This window comes from Mus caroli, unplaced genomic scaffold (assembly GCF_978045245.1).
Source record: "Mus caroli unplaced genomic scaffold, Mus_caroli_1 scaffold_12, whole genome shotgun sequence".
NCBI classification, from domain to species: domain Eukaryota; kingdom Metazoa; phylum Chordata; class Mammalia; order Rodentia; family Muridae; genus Mus; species Mus caroli.
In genome coordinates this window covers 62,393,642-62,413,116 of record NW_028227267.1, presented here as the reverse complement: position 1 = coordinate 62,413,116, position 19,475 = coordinate 62,393,642, and the positions used below count along the sequence as shown (strand labels likewise).

The 19,475-nt window shown below is 48.5% G+C and overlaps 2 protein-coding genes across 6 annotated transcripts in view; one reads left to right on the top strand and one right to left on the bottom strand.

The window, feature by feature from the left end:
* Positions 1 to 9,268, top strand: part of Ptk2b (protein tyrosine kinase 2 beta) — a 136,137-nt gene extending 126,869 nt beyond the window's left edge. For both annotated transcript variants that reach the window (XM_029468875.2, XM_021181314.3), the window contains 7 exons: positions 3,639 to 3,785; positions 3,897 to 3,932; positions 4,244 to 4,268; positions 5,407 to 5,453; positions 6,085 to 6,222; positions 6,460 to 6,540; positions 8,256 to 9,268. In XM_029468875.2, the coding sequence (XP_029324735.1) occupies positions 3,639 to 3,785; positions 3,897 to 3,932; positions 4,244 to 4,268; positions 5,407 to 5,453; positions 6,085 to 6,222; positions 6,460 to 6,540; positions 8,256 to 8,471 (690 nt within the window). In that variant the 3' untranslated portion in view covers positions 8,472 to 9,268. The remainder of the gene's footprint in view (positions 1 to 3,638; positions 3,786 to 3,896; positions 3,933 to 4,243; positions 4,269 to 5,406; positions 5,454 to 6,084; positions 6,223 to 6,459; positions 6,541 to 8,255) is intronic.
* A 308-nt stretch (positions 9,269 to 9,576) lies between these two features.
* Positions 9,577 to 19,475, bottom strand: part of Chrna2 (cholinergic receptor nicotinic alpha 2 subunit) — a 28,494-nt gene continuing 18,595 nt past the window's right edge. For 3 of the 4 annotated variants that reach the window (XM_029469314.2, XM_021182094.2, XM_021182093.3), the window contains 5 exons: positions 19,035 to 19,186; positions 18,589 to 18,633; positions 16,033 to 16,142; positions 12,730 to 13,762; positions 9,577 to 11,593 (listed from right to left, as the gene is read on the bottom strand). In XM_029469314.2, the coding sequence (XP_029325174.1) occupies positions 11,468 to 11,593; positions 12,730 to 13,762; positions 16,033 to 16,142; positions 18,589 to 18,633; positions 19,035 to 19,186 (1,466 nt within the window). In that variant the 3' untranslated portion in view covers positions 9,577 to 11,467. Of the gene's footprint in view, positions 11,594 to 12,729; positions 13,763 to 16,032; positions 16,143 to 18,588; positions 18,634 to 19,034; positions 19,187 to 19,475 lie in introns of those variants that run through there. The other variant, XM_021182096.3, reaches the window with a different exon arrangement.

Sequence of the window (19,475 nt, the reverse complement as noted above, 5' to 3'; positions counted from 1 at the left end):
TTGTGGGGAAAAAAATGAATGTTCATTACAACACATTTGAGAAATGTAGGCAATTATTTGAATATGCTTCTGTGCTGTTATTCTTAATTTAGCAAAAATTTGAAATGAGCATAATTTAGAATTCCAGGCAGCGAGGTCTGTTATGAAGTCAAATTTCTCCAAACTCACTCTGTTTTTCTCTCTTACATTAATTTAACCAATTTCGGTCTTCATGTATGATTAACCATAATTAACCCACAGTTTTAAACATGTGCTCTAATTTAGGCAATGCTCGCCACCACCCCTGCCCTGGACTCTTTATTCATAGTTAATTAAGTTTTGGAAAGCTTTTTTAAAAATTGTGTTCTTTTGGAAAGAGGCTGCTTAGTGCCTGTGGGGGGCAGCACTGCCGTTGTCTGGGCTGTGTTTCACTGCCAGGACTTTTTTCAGTTCCACAAAGACGGTCTGTGCAGGTCTTTTGCGACAGGCGTTTAGAAGTGATTGTCATAAAGGAACTCTGAAAGAACATGAAGAGTTCTTCTTTAAATACATAAAAAAGAAAAAGTGTAAACTCCATTTTATGGTGTATGTGAGACAGTCACTTGCCAGTGCCATGCTCATGAGATAACAGCTTTCCCACGAAGCATCCGAAAGCATTTAACAAAAATTCAGAGATGGCAAAATGATTTCCTGTATAGTGTGGCTCCTCTGGGAGTCCGGTAGAACGTCTCACAGGGATGATAATAGGCATCCCCCACCCCATATCCCAATTCCGTAATGAGGTGCAGCTGGGTGCTGTCCTAGGTGCTGAAGGAGAAACCAGGAGGCTTTGCCTTCAAGGCACAGGTGCACACTCACCTGTATCACCTAGGGAAACGTTGGAAAGGGACAAAACTGGAATGTGGGAGATGTACAAAGAAGAGGCTGCTAGAGGAGCCAAGACTAAGTGGCAGAAAGCTATAGGGTAAGGGGTGGGGCCACTGCTTTGCTATGAGGCAAGGGGGCGGGACTATGGTTTTGCTAGAACAAGGAAGGTTTTATGTGGAGGTGTAAATGAGGCAGGAAGGATGAGCCACAGCAGTTACTGAAAACAACTCAGGAGCACCATTCTGTAACACAAATCCCCGATTCCTTCCAAGAAGTGTGGGTGTCGGTTGCCTAGGGAGAATGCCAGAATGTAAAGAAGTTCAAGGTTTAAACGCTATTATTGAAATTACCGGAGCTGGGACGATGGCTCCGAGGATGAGGCACTTGCTGTGCAAGCATGAAGATCAGTTTGGATCCTTTCACTCACCTAAACGCTGGGTCAGCATGCTGGTTCACCTGTAATTCCAGTTCCTAGGAACCGAGAATTCTGGGAGCGAGGTGGCTAGGTTGATTAATCCGTACCAGTGAGTTGTCAGTTCAGCTGAGGGAGATACCATGCTCCAAGGGTGTGAAAAACAGTTGAGGAAGATGCCTGTCTCAGCCTCCAGCCGCCACACGCACATGCTCCCAAAACACACGCCAACACACATACACACATGTGTGCACAAACATACACAGATTAAGAATAAAGCAGAAAGCCTCTACCTTTATCCTTTAGTTTTATTATGTAATTAGAAGTCATCAGAACAAGCTTTCTAGCATTTGTTTGCTAGTAAATATTTGCCAAGGTCAAGCCTGGGGCATACATCACATATAACCTGTGGCAATCTCTTATGACAAAACTATATAGTAGATTTTGGAGTCTAGTAACTTGTCCTATCAGTATTTAATATTCCTCAGTGTCTATATTTTCTTTTATATTTCTGACCCTGAATTGAAAACTTTTGACACTTAGTTCCACCATTTATTAAAAGCCCAAGGTGACCATAGACCTGCATTGAGTTTAACTGGGGATATTTTTAACTTTAAAATGCTTACCTTCATTTTTTGGAACATTTGTGTCTCAGTCTGTTATTTTGCTTCTATAACAAAATACCTGTGGCTCAGTGCTTCACACAGAAAAGAGGTTTCGTGAGTTTAGGTTCTAGTGCTAAGAACATGGACAGGCACCCACTGGGCTCCACTGAAGACCCCCTGGCCACATCATACCATTGTAGACTCTTTATATTAGTCATTTAGCCCGATGACATCAGAAACACAGTGTTTTTTAAAACTGCTGTTCTTCCAGCATCCAGCTTTATGCCTACCACACAGTAGCTGCTTAACCAATAGTTGCTGAATGGGTTGGATGAAGAATATTATAAGAAATAAACACCGAGACTTGAATCTATATTAATGATGGGCAGTGCACTCCAATTCAACTATTTTAAAACTATATTGTAATGATGAAGCCTGTTTTATGGAGCTTAGTGGGGAACTTTTCAGAGGCCTGGCAGAGACATGACTTGTTAAAAGTAGATATGACTTTTTTTTTTAACATTTTCTTTGAGCACCCTATAACCTGGCACATAAAAGGGAAGGGACCGTGTTGACTTGTTGTGTGCTTCTGTAACGGGATACCTGAGGCTGGGTGCTTTTTACTGGACAGAAGGCCATTACTTCCAGTTTGGGGGACTGAGAAGGCCACAATCAAGGGCCACCTCTAGCAAGGGCCTTCCTGCTGCTTCCTAACATGGCAGAAGACTCCATGTGGTTGAGAGAGAACACAGAATGACAACAGAGAGGCAGACTCCCCCTTCTTTCAGAAGCCCACATGTTTGTTAACTTGTTCATGAAGTCAGTGCCTCCACGATCTCCAAGTCACCCCACCTCTCAACACTGTTGCCCTGGAAGTCAAATTCCCGACACACAAATCTTAGGGGGCCACACTCAAGCCAAACAGGACTTCACAAGAGGACTCTGTCACTGGCAAAGGGTTTCCCAATCAAGATGATACACACAACTTTCTTCCTCCAGTCAACCCAAGGCAAGGTGATCCATCACAGTAGATGAAAGGCAAGGGTTTAGGGGGGAACTGAGAAAATAATTTTGTAAATGCACCCTGGAAAGACTGAGGTAAATAGGAAAACACCAACACCCATTTAAGAAACAAAACTAAGAATAAAGTCCAAAGCCTCACTGGTATGTAAGGATCAGGGTTAGGGCTATCTAGGAGGAAGGAACATTCTTCTTGTGTCTGTAGAGTTAAGCTTCTGAGAGTTTAATTACTTGTCTCCTTTCTTAGCTCCTTCACTTCTTTTAACCTCCATCTGTATCATTGAAGCTGTTCTCCTAACCAAGCATGCATGATCGATGGGCACAAATAATCCTGTACACCTGGAGCTCAGAGGTAGCCCCACTGTAGATGTTTCCAGACCTGTCACCATAGTGCTTAGGTTGAAACGAATTCCAAAGGTTAGGAGCCAGCTTTGCATTTCTGAGCCTGATAACTGTCAGCCACCATCACAAATGCCAGCAGAGAAAAATGAGTGGATGGTTGAAAATAAATATATCATTGGCAGACTGTGTGACAGTTTGAACCCAGTGCTCTGGGGTTTGGCATCTGGTTACAGCCAACCATGTGGATGAGGCTGAGACCAGAGCAAAACTGTCTGCATTTGTGCCTCTGGATTTAGACATAGCCTAGAGAAGAGCAGCAGGTGATGCCAAGGTTTGGCACCTTGGGGCTCTTCAGCTAATCCACCCCAGTCCTGGCCTGAGGATGGGGCTCACTGCGGCTGTTGTCCTCACAGGAGGAGGACTTCATCCGGCCCAGTAGCCGAGAGGAGGCCCAGCAGCTCTGGGAGGCAGAGAAGATCAAGATGAAGCAGGTCCTAGAAAGACAGCAGAAGCAGATGGTGGAAGATTCCCAATGGCTGAGGCGAGAGGAAAGATGCTTGGTGAGTGGCTCCCCTCTGTCCCTACCCACCAGAGTGGATGCTTACCATGTATATCATAGCCCATACTTCCTATTCTGGTCTCTGAGTCCTTTGCTTTGGTCTCCTCTACAGGACCCTATGGTTTATATGAATGACAAGTCCCCACTGGTAAGTCACAAAGAAAGGCCACTCAGAGTCACAGCCTGAAAGAGCCCTATTTACTCATGTGCCAGACCCCTGGGTGTGCCTGTCTCTGCCCTTTAAGCTCACCCCATGCATCTCCTCACCTGAAAGAACATGGGAGTCATATTGTTAGTGCTGGCTTGGACCTCTAGAAAGGTCACTTGGAGTCAGGAGCTCTCAGGTCCCCTTGTTCATGGCTGCAGTGTGTCTAAACCAGAAGGGGATGGGCAACAAGGGGAATAGGATGTTCTCTGGAGGCAGAGTAGTGACTCCTTTCTCCCTTCCTTTCCTTACAGACTCCAGAGAAGGAGGCCGGCTACAGTGAGTGCTTCCTTGGGGCAGTTTCTGTCTGGGGTGTGTTGGGGGATGTGATGCTATTGTAGCTCACAGTCCTGCAAGGAGCAGACGGTTGTCTTTGACTTTAAGAAGGAAAAAGTACCATCTGGCTTGTTTTATCCTGAATGTGTGTTTGGATTTTGGAAGGAGCCTCCCCTTCAGCTCTGCCCAGCGCTCCCCCGCCCCCGCCCCACTCTCCATCTGCTGAGGTCCTTTCTACTCTTCAGAAGATGGCAACCTCTCAGACCTTCTTTCCTCTTTATCTTTCATCTTCATTTCTTAAGCGAACCTGGAGCACTCTCCCTGTTTCTGGTTTCTGAGCTCATGATCTTATTCTCCAGATAAGAACTAGGGCTGGGGGTGTAAGCATCTGCCTTGGATGAGCAAGCTCCTGTGTGGTGGTGAGATCAGAGGCAAGCTTGCTGGCTTGCATCTTGGTTCACTCTTACAGCAGCTCCACCCAGGCTCTCATGTGCTCATCAGAGTCGAGTCGATAGTATGAAAAATCATCTTCCGTTTTAAAGTGTACTCTCCCCGAAGCTGCCACTGTACCATGGTGGCTCCTGAAGACTGCCACCTGCAGACCTATGGCTTTCTTTCCCATGGATACACAAAGCCAGTATTGCTGCTCCTCAGGAACTTGCCCATCTTGGAGGGCATGAAGTCCCCATACTTGCTGTGTTCATGCGGTCCTGCCTTGGCTTTTCTTTCTTTCTTTTTTTTAAAAGACTTATTTATTAACCTTATGTATATAAGTACACCATTACTCTCTTCAGACACACCAGAAGAGGGCATCAGATTCCATTACAGATGGTTGTGAGCCACCATGTGGTTGCTGGGAATTGAACTCAGGTCCTCTGGAAGAGCAGTCAGTGCTCTTAACTGCTGAGCCATCTCTCCAGCCCTTGGCTTTTCTTTCTAAGCCTTGGACAGATCTTGTCTCTGGCTACTGGAAAAGCAGGAAGACCAAGATCCTATTTCCTTGGTCATCTTCCCAGAATTTGGGGATTACACTCTTGGGGTCTCCTGATGGTAGAGATGGGACACTGGCTTGATTATAAGAAGGTAGAAAGAGAGACCAGGTACTGAGACCTTCATCTACTCCCTGTCCTTCCTATTACAGCGGAGTTCACAGGGCCCCCACAGAAACCACCTCGGCTCGGTGCACAGGTATGTATTGGGGTTATGACTGTCAAAAACTGTAGGCCTAAAGTGTTCAGAGGTCCTCAGAGATAATCCAGTCCAATGCCATTATTGTAGAGATGAGCCCCAGAAAACACATGCATCCAGTTTCAGGTCAGTCCTCATCGCTAATTCACAACAAAATGGGAGACAGACCAGTTTTTTTCTCTCCTGGGTCTCTTCCCTGACTAGAAGAAAGGTCTGATTGGTTCAGCCTAGGATTGAAAGGTGTGGGTTTCTTCTCTTCCTGAGCCTTCCCCCAGGAACCAACATTCAACTGTCCATCAGTTTTCTTGGTTCTAGAATGTGTATTCTCAGTATCAGCTTCACACAAAAAATCACTGGAGAGATGTTAAGACAATGTGGACTCCAAGACTAGATGCTGTTTACCCTGGGCTGGCTTGATAACACACTAACGTTTTGTTTGGCCTCCCCAGTTGGAGGACTGTGATTCTCAAAGGCAGAAGGCGTGGCTCTACCCCTGGGGCAGAGTGCTGGTTTTGCAAAGCAGAGGCCTGTTCCCTGGTTGATATCTGTGCGTTCCCAGGAATGAATAATAGTGGTAGAGAGGTCCTCCTGGCTTCCGTGAGCCACTAGCCATCCACCCCTCTCTTTCCAGTCCATTCAGCCCACAGCCAACCTGGACAGGACCGATGACCTCGTGTACCACAATGTCATGACCCTGGTGGAGGCTGTGCTGGAACTCAAGAACAAACTCGGCCAGCTGCCCCCTGAGGACTATGTGGGGGTGGTGAAGGTGACTGACAGGGCTGGACTGGGTCAGGGAGATGGGGGCTTCCCGGACTGACCCTAGAAGGAAAACCATGATGTCCCTCTCATTGACCAGCCCTGTAGACCCCAGAGGAGCCAGGGGACCCTAGGAAGTCCAATCCCAGGCAGTCTCAGAGGGCAGATGCTATCCCGTAGAGCAGTCCCAGGAGGGGCAGCTTTTCACCAAGCAGGTAGAATAGCTGCCTTGCTCTTGCTCTCTTAGAACGTGGGGCTGAACCTGCGGAAGCTCATCAGCAGTGTGGACAATCTCTTGCCCTCCTTGCCAGCATCTTCGAGGACAGAGGTGAGTGTCCTCATTCTCGGCCATGCCTGCTGTACCTCCCCCGTCCCTGGCTGTAATTTCCACCAGTGCCATCTGGGCAGCCTTAATTCTCCCAACAAATGTCTCTGCAGAGCATCAGAGCTGTTAGCATCACAGGGCTGAGCCTGCTCTGGGACCTAGTAAAAAATCACAGTCTAGGTCTCAAATAGTCTCAATGGGTATATGCAAGTAAATGCACACTTTCCCCCTACACACACACACACCATCCGTTACCTAGTAACCCTCTGCATTCAGATTATCTTATTGAGATAAGAAACTATTATTGAAATCAAGGGGGAGTTCTGGTGCTCTGGTAGAATGATGCATGGTGATGTCCCCAAAAGCTGTGACCCACATGCATAGTACTTTACATGGCAAAAGAAACTTTATTGGCCTGATAAAGTTAAGGGTCCAAGAAGGAGAGGTGATAATGGAGTATCCAGGGGCAAGGGGTCAAAGTCAGAGACAAGGGAATGTGAGGGCAGCATCTAAGTCAGAGGGATGCCTCTGCTGGAAGGGACCACAAGGTAACCTCAAAACTGGATAAAACAAAGAACAGATTCTCCCCTGGACTCATTAACAGGAGCACTGCTCCACTGACGCCTTTAGCCCGCTGTGGGACTTATTCCAGAATCCTGACCTCTAGGACTGTTCAAGAATGAACATGCAAAGTTTGCACTGCTGTGTTCCCATGGCCACGGCAAACAGATCTGTTTCTTGTCTGGAATATGCAGTGCTTTGAAGCCTTGCCTTCCAGTGGTCATCTATGCTATCATATGATCTCTGCTGCCCGTGGTTGCCCAAGGCAAGACAGAACAAGGGCAGACCTGGCTACCTTCTGGGTGACAGCAGTGGCCTCCCAAGGAGTGCCAGCTGGGCAGGTGCCACCAGAGGGCTGAGACTGCTCCCGAGAACCTGGACAGCTCACTGGGTGAATTTCACAGTGCAGAGCTGATGGGAAGGTTTGACACAGCCAATTGATTTACACATTCATTGCATTATACAGTAACTTTAGTGCTGTGTATTCATCATGCTAAGCACTAGCAATGCAATGGTTAAATAGATATGGGATCTGATCTCTGTACTCGACCACAGACAGCTAAAGAATCGGTGTGTTACTTTTCTTATGGTTGGAGTAAAATAGTTCAGGAAAATGTCCAAAGAAAGGTTTGCTTTGGCTTCATTGTTTGAAGGTGTGGTCCCTTACAGCAGGGAAAATATGGTGGGAGGGGCGGGAGGTGACTGTTCACATTTCGTCTACAGTTAGGAAGTGGGAAAATGATAAATACTTTCTCCTATCTGCTCATTCCAAGACCTCAGCCCATGGAGTGCTGTCACCACATTTTGGGAGGGTCTTCCCACCTTAATTAACCCCATCTAGAAACTCCCTTACACACACGCCCAGAGGTTTGTTTCCATGGTCACTCTAAATGCCATCAGTGTGACAATCAAGATCACCCATCAAAGTAAGTGAATGTGGTTGACCTCTGGTCAGCATGCAGGGATTGCTGCTGTGCAGGAGGCCACTGGGGTGCCTACTGCATTGACCTTTGTGGACCAGCTCCAGTCTGTGCAGAAGGATGGATTCAGCCCAGGTTTGAGATTAGTTTGTCCTCAGGGAACTTCTGATGTCTTAGCCAATGCTTTCTCCCCTGACCCATTACTCATTCAGCCTCTCATGTGTGCTTGCCCACCAGATTGAAGGGACCCAGAAACTGCTCAACAAAGACCTGGCAGAGCTCATCAACAAGATGAAGTTGGCTCAGCAGAACGCCGTGACGTCCCTGAGTGAGGACTGCAAGCGGCAGATGCTCACAGCGTCCCATACCCTGGCTGTGGATGCCAAGAACCTGCTGGATGCTGTGGACCAAGCCAAGGTTGTGGCTAATCTGGCCCACCCGCCTGCAGAGTGATCAAGAGAGGGGCCACCTGCCTGCATCTTCTGCCCCCACCTGTCTTGGCATACCTTTCCTGCCTTGCCTTTGGTTATTGGTCTTCCAGGGAAAGCTGAGAAGAGTCCTCCCCCTTGCTACTTTGCACGACACCCCCTCTTCCCCAACCCACCCCAGACTGTGCTACTCAGGTTGCATCTGGACAGAAAGGACTCTGGGCACAGACATGGGGTGGGGTGACATAGTTCATAGGGGTACTACTGCCAGCCACTCCCTCTTACCCCAGCCTGGGTTGCTGGAGTATCATTGGGGTCATGAGTGTACTCCTATCGGCCAAGATGGCTTTCTGCATGGACATTTGAGAGCCAGTATCCCTCCTTCCTCTTCAGCCCTCAGGGACCCCTGATACAGGGGGGACAGAGAGGGGTTTTATTTGTAGAGAAGCTGGTGAGATGAGGGCTGGACCTGGCTCTCTTGTACAGTGTACATTGGAATTTATTTAATGTGAGTTTGACCTGGATGGACAGCCAAGGGCCATAGTCCAGGAGCAAACCAATCCAGCCACAGGACTCTGTGTTTTTATGAAACTGAGTGCCACAGGGAAGAAGCAGAGAGTCGGAGGTCAGAACGGGACTTTGTGCCCTTCCTGCGTTTCTCTTCTCCCTCTTTCCTTCTCCCCTCTCTTCTTACTTCTCCTTTTTTTCTCCTCCCCCTTTTCACATCTGCTCCCCTCCTCTCTCATGTCTGTGGAGAACATTTACCTTCCTTCTTTTTGATTGGTGGTTGAATTAAAATTATTACCATTTGCTTTGTGGTTAGCTTGACTGTGTCGGTTATTTGATCTGATCTCTGTGGGAGGAAGCAGACCTGAAAACACAGCCCTGAGAGAATCAGCTACGTTCCTGTCCAGTACAGAGCAGGAGCTGACTGATGCCAATGAGAAGTGTGTGGTGGCCTCGAGTCTTTTGTCCCATGTGGGCAGTAGTGACACCTCATCTCAAGGCAGCTCTCCAGGAAGACACTTTGGGACATCCCTCTCTTGACTGTCCTTGAGCCACCTAGGCTCTGGAGGGGACGAGTTAATGCCAGTGACAGCTGAGGTGGCTGGCATGAAGGCATGACACTCTTGACGGCAGACATTTCAGCTTTATTTTGACATTTTACTCACATGCAAGGAGGATGGGAGGTAGGGATCATCCAACAAGCATCTCCCCATCAGGAAATCATGTCTTGGGGTTTGACACAGAGAAAAGAGGTGCAGGCTGCATTCAGTGGAGAAAGGGGGAGCCAAGGCCTGAGACTGAGTGGGGTATCATTAGAACTGGTAACGGGGAGTCTGGGTAAGGCCTCTGACAAGCAGATCTCCTAGGTCTGTCAAAGTGCTGTGTGTGGGGTTCGGAAGGAGAGCACCCTAAGATAGAGAACAAACTTGCCATACTTTGCTTCCTACCTTGGTCTCTATATCTATTAGTGACCCTGAATCCCATTACTGTTAGTATCTGGGGTCTAATTCCTTGGGGATTGGAGAATGTTCTGAAAGGCCCAAGCCCCTGAGCTCCTATGCAGTGAAGGGTCATGGAATATTACAAGTACAAGAACAAGCTACACAGGACAGTTCAGAGCAGGTTAGTCACCTGATGGGGCCCTGGGAAGACTGGGGAAGAGACCTCCCCCAAAGCTTTGGTATTATGTAGCAGTTCTGGAGCCTAAAGCAACCAGGTTGGTTTCTCTCCTCTACTCTCAATGAAGGGTCCAGCTACTGAGTTCTCTCACCCAGCTCTGGCTGAATGAGAACAACAAGAGCAGAGTCTCTGCCCTGAAGGAGCATACAATTGAAAGAGCTTGATGCAAAGATCTCAGTTCCTATGCAAGGCATGCTAACAGAGCCAGCAATCAAGAACCAGGGCCCTGTGGATGGCAATAAGGGTGCCAACATTGGAGACTGCCTTCTTACTTTGTCCTCTTGATTTGAAGGTAGCCCTGATCCCTTGTAGAAATTACTATACCTCTTTTTTGTAGCATAGAACAGTGAGACATGACACTGAGGGGAACTTGAAGGCTCCAAACTGCTTTTGGATGAATAATGGCCCAGCAACTTATACCCAATGTTGCTATTCTTCTGCCTCAAGCATCCACCAGGGCACCTAGATCAGTGGTTCTCAACCTTCCTAATGCTATGACCCTTTACAGTTCCTCATGTTGTGACCCCAACCACAAAATTATTTTCATTTCAACTTCATAACAGTAATTTTGATACTGTTATGGACTGTCATGTAAAACATCTGATATGCAGGATATCTGATATGTGACCCCTGTGAAAGGGTCGTTTGACTCCCTGAAGGGTTGCAACCCACGACACAGGTTGAGAGCCACTGCTCTAGAACTTTCTTTGTGCCTCACTCCTTTGTGAAGTACCCCTGTCCCTTTGACATTTCCTGCAAAGCACATAGAGACAGGTTCAGTGCAGACTCTGAGCTTCTTCTTGGGTCTGGGTCAAAAATATCCCAACCTGCCTCCCAGCCTCCCCACCCCAGCTGGCTATCCTCTCTGGTGTTCTGAATCCACATGTTGTGCAGAACTCTTCCACACCAGGCACTCCCATTGTCCCCTTATGCCCATCTTTGAGTCAGTGTTCTATTTGCCCTGGTCTGACCCCTCCATCCCTTTGTTTGACCCTTTTGCCATAGACAACTCCTATATGCTCTTTCAGGACTATCTTGCTCTCTCCCCCATGTCACCACCATGTTGTCACCACCTGCAGAGCAGCCTTCACCTCTTCTAGTTCCTCAGCATCCTTAAATGGTTGTCATGTTGAGTGATCTCAGTGCTTGTCACCACAATGGCACCATGAACTGTTGACAAGGAGGATATGGAGTCCAAGCTAGGTTGGGGGCCTTGTAGAAACATCGCAGGCAGGTGGCATTAAGTCAGAAGAATATTCTAGAGATGGCTCCAGTCACAGAAGAGCAGAAGATGATTGTCCAGGCCACCTTGGAGCCAACATGAGGGACATGAAGTCAGATCATTCCAGCCAGGAACGGAGGGAGGAAGAGCCCGATGGTCCCCAGGAAGCAGACGATAATGAACAGCCAGAGGAAGATCCGGTCTACCACCATGGCCACATACTTCCAATCTTCCTTCACCTGGAGTTAGAATTGGGCTCACAGTGACAAGAGCCAGGCTTTGGGAAGAGGATGTGTCCCTCCCACATCCAGCCTCATGGAGGCAGTAGTCACCAGGCTACCGAAGGCTTGCGAAGCCAAGGTTATCCCACACATAGAGATGGGTGGAGAGAGAAACAGGCTTAGCTCAGGGATGATACATCCCTGAGAATCCCATTCTATCTTTTCCCATTTCCACGTACTGCTAGGCTCAGGAGTCCAGAGGGACATGAGGAGACACTAGGCACAGGCTATCAAAATCAGGAAATTTTAAATGTAGCTCATAGTAGTCCCCAATAATGTGCTGTCCCATGCTACTTTTCCACATACCTGAAGGGGACAGAAAGAGGCAGGTTGTAGCCCAGGCAAGCCAGTGTGGAAGAGCTGGAGCTTTGTAACTCTTCAGCTCACAGGCCAAGCCAGAGGATCTACATTCTTAGACATTTCCAAATTAATGACCAATGTTCTTATCTACTCAATAAGATCGTCCCACAGTAACCACAGACCTTTCACTCCTCCTTTGGTTGGTAAGGGGACAGCCAGGTTCTGAACACTAAGTACTTACTATATGCAGCCCTGGGGAGGGGAGCCCACCCTGATTCAGCTGAGAATCTGCAGGGTTTGAGAGTGACTAGGGAACGTCACAGACTGCCCAGAGCCCAGATGGAGGAGACCCTCTACCACAGGGTAGTGCAGCGGCCAGCGATGCACTGAGCTGATGCGTTTGTATTTGGTTTCTGTTCCTTCGAAGAGCAGTCTCTCTATCTCCCTGCCCTGTCCTGCCCCATTCCTAGAAAGACTGCCCAGACAAAGACAAAGCAGATGGAGACCAGCATCTGAGCTCCCCAATTTCCTCACTCTATTCCACTTAGGTTGAAGAGAGGGGGATGGACCCTGTGGTATTCTGCCATCAGCCAGGAAGTGACCAAAGAACTTCTAGCTAGTGTTCCCCTCTCATGATCAAGTCCAGACTCTTCAGACATGACTGAGGGAGACTGGTCCTTACAAGAAGGAGGGAAAAGGGTTACTCAAGAGGATGCCCTGGGCTTGGACTTTTCCCTGCTAAGCTGGCAGAGTCACCCACGGGGTGGGGAGGGGCTTCCCTCATCCCAACTCACCGAAGAGTCAGCATCCTCAGACCTCAGGTGGTCAGCAATGTAGTGTACACCTTCTAGTGCTTTCTGTATTTGAGGTGACAGCAGGATCTCACTAGCCTGGGATGGAGCCTTGGCCTCAGGCCCCATGGCCCTCAGATGCAGGCTGCCATGGCCATAGAGGACACCCACGGAAGAGTCTGAGAGGCCTGCACACATACATATGTTTTCATCTTCTTCTTCCTCCTCCTCTTCCTCTGTCTCCTCCCTTTCTTCAGCATCCATGTTGGTCTCCAGCCAATGATAAGTGGGGCTGAGCTTCAGACCTGGAGAGCCATGGAGCTCCATGGGCGGCAGGGGCCGGTTCATCATCAGCCACCGGGGTACCCGGCCTAGCAGGGCCACCCTCACCCAGTTGGGCATGTTGTGCGTGCTAGGGGAACGGTGGTGGACATTGAGCACGAAGACTGTGATCACAATAGAGAGGGTGACGAAGATCATGGTGAAGAGCAGGTACTCGCCGATGAGTGGGATGACTAGCGAGGTGGACGGGATGATCTCTGTGATGAGCAGCAGGAAGACGGTGAGGGAGAGCAGCACCGAGATGCACAGTGTGATCTTCTCTCCACACTCGGAGGGCAGGTAGAACACGAGCACGGTGAGGCAGGAGATGAGCAAGCACGGGATGATGAGGTTGATGGTGTAGAACAGCGGCAGCCGGCGGATAACGAAGTAGTAGGTGACATCGGGGTAGATCTCTGCGCAGCAGTCATACTTCTTGCTGTTATAGGTTCCGGTGGCATTGATAATGGCCCACTCGCCGCTCTCCCAGTAGTCTTTCAGGTCCACCGTCCGCTCCATCTGCTCCAGGTCGATCTTGGCCTTGTCGTATGTCCAGGAGCCAAACTTCATCTTGCAGTTCTGCTGGTCGAAGGGGAAGAAAGTCACATCGATGCTGCAGGAGCTCTTGTAGATGGCTGGGGGCACCCAGTGCACAGTGCCCGTGAAGAAGAGGTGGGCCTTGGTCATGTGGGTCACCGCAAACTCCCCGTCTGCACTGGGAAGAAGAGACAAGCTGGGATCCTGCATATCTGCCTCTTCTGTGAAGCAGGGCAACTGGGTAAACAAAGTAACTATTGACTGGCTAAGTAGAGTCATCCAAGCAAGGGCGAGACAAATCTCTCCTGCAGACAGATGTATCTGAGTTGTCTTTTCAAATACCAGTGTTTTAATTGCAGAAGTAAAAATTTTAAATAAACTTAAAAAAATAACCACTATTGCCATTTTGATGTCATAATTATATATCTGACTGTCATAAAGACTGCTCCTTAATTTTTCATATTTCAAATCATGGGACATTTATAGTCTGATCCTGTTATTATCCATTTAGTATGTTGACGTTTTTGTGGTTGTTTTATGAGACAGGGATCTTACTATGTGGTCCCAGCCGGCCCCCAACTTGCTGGTTGGATTTGAACTTGTGATCCTCCTGCCTCAGTATCTTGAGTCCTGGAATAACAGGTATTCTCCACCACACCTGACTAGAGTAAAGATTTTTGAGTGTTTTGATCTCCCTCGCGATGCAAATGGGAACTCAGTTCCAGAGGAGGAGGATCCTAGATCTTGTACCCAGATCTTTTTCATTCCTTTCCAGGCGAGACTAACATTTTGCCTGGTGAGGAAACTCCCTGTAGTCTGTGCATTTAGCACAGTATTTGGGGGCCAGTTTCATCTACTAGAGCCTATACCTGAGGGATGTGAGATGTGGTTCCTGCCCTTGGGAGACCACATGGAAATGAGATATAGTCTCATGATATCACCATGCAACTGGGCATTTGGAATGCTTCTGAGATCAGGAGGGACTTCTGGCTGGGCTCAACAGGATTACTGTGAAAGCTTAATTAGTTCTTGACCTGGGAGGTGAGACAAGGGCATGAACACAAGAAGCCTCACAAGAACAAGAAAGAAATCGGCAGGCAGGACTTCATAGGACTCTGAGTTTCCCTGGGTAGAAATATAGTCTTTAAACTCCACCCCCAATTCCTACATTCAACCCAAACCTGTAGTGATAATTATGGTCATTTCACATAACTATCACTAGATGGCAGCAGGCCCCCATTCGGGGGAAGAGGCCATGTGACTTCACTGACCCTTTGCCTATTAACCTGCAGGAGGGTGTCGTTCACACACCCTTTAAATGCAGCAGTTCGGACTAGCCTTTGTCCTACCAGAAGAACTTGTTGCAATCAGGTATCAGCAACCAGCTGTCTTATTGACAATTTAAAAACTCAGATAAGTCTGCTGCTGGGACTTTGTTCCTGATCTGTCAGAGAGAACCAGAAACAGAGACAGGGCCTGGGGAACTCGGGGCATATGACTCCTGCAGAAGCAAACAGCAGGTGTTTAAGGCTTAGACCACCAGGGGGTGACTTTGCTATCCAAAATTATGTCACACGCCAACCCCACCACCACCACCAAGAACTTCCATGCCTATTCATATCTCAAGAAGGTAGCAGTGCCCCCCAGAGACCTACTTTAGAAAATGTGTTAGCAAGAGACACTGCCATCATTTAGGTATTAACGTCTTATCTCCTCTGTGAAACCTTACCCAAGCCAAAAAGGAAAGAATAAGTTTTAGTTTCTTTTATGAGAAAGTGTGTGTGTGTGTGTGTGTGTGTGTGTGTGTGTGTGTGTGTCTGTGTGTCTGTGTGTCTGTGTGTGTCTGTGTGTTACATGCACAGGTGTGGGGGAGATGCCAGTGCACATGAGTATGTGCCTGTGTATATATATGCATGCATGTTTGTGCATGTATGTATTAGAGAGAGAGAGAGAGAGTGCTGGCACACATGTGTGAATATATGTGTGTATGTGTGTGGTGTGTGCACATGTGTGGGTAGCGCTTGTGCATATTTGAGTGTATATAGGCCTAAGACTGCCATCAAGTGTCTTTCCTTGACCATGCTCCATCTTTACTTCTTGAGACGGGTCCTCAAGAATCGTAGGCTTGTCTGGCTAAACTGACTGGCCAGTGAGCTCCTAGGATCTACCTGTCTCCCCTATCCTCAGTGCTAAAGTGCTCTCTCTCTACCTCTTTCTCTCTCTCTCTCTCTCTCTCTCTCTCTCTCTCTCTCTCACACACACACACACAAACACACACACACAGAGAGAGACAGACAGACAGACAGACAGAGCCAGAGCACCACTCCCAGCTTTTATGTGACCGCTGAGGATTCAAACTCAGATTTTCTTGCTAGCCCAGCAAGAGCTCTTGCTCACTGAGTTCTCTCCCCTCCCGAGATGCACTTTAATTAGTAACTGGCTTCTTACTTGTTGTAGAGAACAATGTCTGGGATCCAGATCATCTCTGAGGGGACTCGGAGGGAGGTGATGTTGCCAAACTCAGCCGGGTCCCAGCGCAGCTTGTAGTCATTCCATTCCTGCTCAGGGGAGTGGTCACATCAGAGCACTGCCCCACCGGGACCTTAAGGTGATCTGAGGAGCTGTGGGACTGTAGCACCCCTGTGTCCCTCTCCTAGCCCCACAGAATCCACAGAGTCTATGGCACGAGGAAAAGGCTGCTATGGGAATCGGGCAAACCATTTCTGATAAGCAACCCATTTTGCTCCGACTCTGGTAGTGGAAATCCCAGGCTGCCAGTGCCAGCACACTTGGCTCTCTAGCTGTGCCTCTGGCCCTTGTTCTGACGCCCCCCACTGAATCTGTTATGCAGTCACTCCTTCTCCAGGCAGGGCTTGCCAGAGACAGCCAGGAGAGTTACCCATGACCTTCCAACTATGCTCTGGAGACCTCCTGATCCAGGGAGTCCCAGCAGGAAGAGGATGCTCTAGGTCCCAACTGTGTTCCACCAGAGCAGGTCCAAGTGCATTTTAAAACCAGATTTTGTTTGTTTTGTTATTGTTTATTTGTTTGTTTAATGCACAAGCTGGCCTCCAACTTACTGTGAAGGCAAAAAAATGACCTTAAACATTTGCTTCTTCTCAGCCCCTCTTCCCAGGCTCTGGATGGAGTTCATGAGCCCCACGCCCAGTGCCTGTGGTGTTGGGGAGTCAAACCCAGGCAAGCACTGTATGAAACTGAGCTTTACCCTTTAGTTCCCAATACTGAGCTCTTATTCCCTCTCTGGTATATCCTTTAGAATTTCAGGTTCATATATTTGGGGACACTTACATCAAATGGGGGCATCTGAAGGCCATAGGTCTAAGACAGATGAGTCACTTCTTCACAGATGGGAAGAAAGGGGCTCCCAGAGGGTTAATAACTTCTCCAGCATTTCAGGCTAGTCCTGGGCAGCTGCAGAAGGCCTGGTTCCACCACTGTGCCCTTTCCTCTCCTCCTACGCAACCCTGGCATGAGTGACCAGGACAATCGTGGTGATCGAGGATCTAGGACCACACTGCCCCCCATGATATGACTGCACACCTTTTAAAGCTTCCCCCTCACTCTGGTTCCCATTGGTTCACCCATAGAGATGAGGCTCAGACCCTCCAATGACTCCAGAATAAGCAATGGCAGAAGCGATTGGCTCAGAGCAGCCCCTGACCCAAGTAGCTATCACACATCCAGAACCCAGTGAGTCGGGGGTTGTGTGTAGAACCCCTACAGTGAGCAAGGAGCCTATTTGAAAGACTCTGAAATGGCATTGTCTTGGTGGGTTTCTGCCTGCTGGCCTCTGAGTCAGGGCCAGTCAGGTACCCAAGGGGCCAGAGTAGAAAGCTGAGGGCAGGGATTAGCTTTCCTTTCCCATGTCCCTTTGTCATTTCCACTTTAAGGCCTTGGGATTTTCTGGGCTGACAGAATGAGCCTGCCCAACAGTGGCCCATCCCAGAACTTCACACACACTCTCCTTCCATGGAGAAATGGTATCTTTGTCTCTTCCCGACTCTAGAATCTTTACTGACTGTGCCTATAGAATGAAGTAAGATGGCGGCTAGATTGCTATAGATCCATAAATGACTTTCAGCTTCTACTTTCTGTCTCTTGTCACTCAGGGAGGCTTGAAGCCACCAAGTGAGAATCCATCAAATCAACTGCCAAAGAGACCCTAGTGAAGGAACCTGAGAGTGCGCATGGAGGACCCCAGCCTTTCAGAATCTTCCAGAGCTTTCCAAATACCCATGTAAAAGACAGACCTGTAAGGCAGTGGTCCTCAACCTCCCTTATGCTGCAGTGTTTTAATACAGCTCCTCGTGCTGTGATGACTCCCAAGCAGAAAGCTATGTCATTGCTATTTCATAACTGTACTTTTGCTACTGTTATGAGAATAATGTTAATATTTTTGGAGATAGAGGTTTGCCAACAGGCTGTGACCAAGAGATTGAGAACTGCTGATGTAAGGGAAGCCATTTTAGACAGTAACACACTAACCACAGCTGGCCAGGTGCCACCAAGTACCTTAGTCACCATTTGAAGCAGAGAAAGCCATCTGACCACCAGGTCACAAATGTGTGGTAAATGGGTCATTGCTTTATGCTTGTGAGCTCTGGGGTCATATGCCAGGTAGCACAGACTCTAAGCCACACCTAGAAGGAGATGGGCCTTGGAGCTGGGCATACCTGGGTACCTCCTTGTCCTATGATGAAGGGATGCTGATTCAGTGAGCTGTCTTGTAAACCTGGGACTATGAGATGCTTGCTCCTAGAAAGGCATCCCTTAGTGCTGTAGGTGAAAAGAACAGTTGAGTAAGAGACTGGCCAAACAAAATCCAGCCCCAGGGAGAGCAGCCTGCAGTACCACAGCTGCCTCACCCCTTAGGTGACTACTGATCATGATCCATGACTTTAGCATCTTGCCGATAGATAATGAGGGTCCTAGACGGGTCTGGAGACTGCACATGTCTGCCAGCTCCTACTAGGGAAGGCTCACCTGCTTTAGCCAGACATTGGTGGTCATCATTTGGTTCTTCTCATCCTGGGGTAGCAGAGATAGAAAGTAAAATAGTTGGGGTATCTGATGAGCCATCCCAGAAGACAGGGTGCATAGGAGGCACTTTGAGGATCTACTCATAGGACACTCAAAGCCCAGCCATCCTTCCTGTCACCAGTACTCTGATTCCCCAGGGTCACCCAATCACAGAGGAGGGGAGTTGAACATGTGTTTTAGACAACCTATGCTCTTGGGGGCTCCAAGGCATGGGAACAAAGGTACCATGGCAACACAACAAGGTAGCTGCATGCTGTGTCCAGGGTGGGCTTTGAGGGCTGGTGGGAGAAGGGCTGAGCTGAATCCAGGGAGGACCAAGAGAGAGATCATGTGGGCTGGGGGGGTGGAGGAACTGATTAAGGGAGTGCAGCATGAAAAGGCAGGCCTACCACATCTATGAGCTGTGCAATGGATAGCCCAAAGCGCACGATGACCACATCGGAAGTGTTGGGCACTGGCCGTGCCCAGCGATTGTAGCCTCCAAAGAGGTGTTTAAACAGGCGGTCCTCGGCATGGGTGTGCGAGCCTTGCTGGGCCAACACTGTGGGATAGGGACAGAAAAGAAAGAGTGAGTCTGCATGAAGTCAAGGAGGTGACCCTGTGGCTTTCCTTTCACCTCTCATCAAATGGGCAGCACTCCACATCATGTAGCCTCAGTACAGGGGATACATGCATAAGAAGCCCATCACAAACCCCTAGATTAATGCAGATTGGTGCTTAACACAGCACCAATACGCCACTCTGTTTGCATAATTACACACCAGGCAAACAGCAAATACTCCTGGTGTTTTCCTGATTTTAAGTCAGGGAGTGAGGGTTGCCCCAGCTGA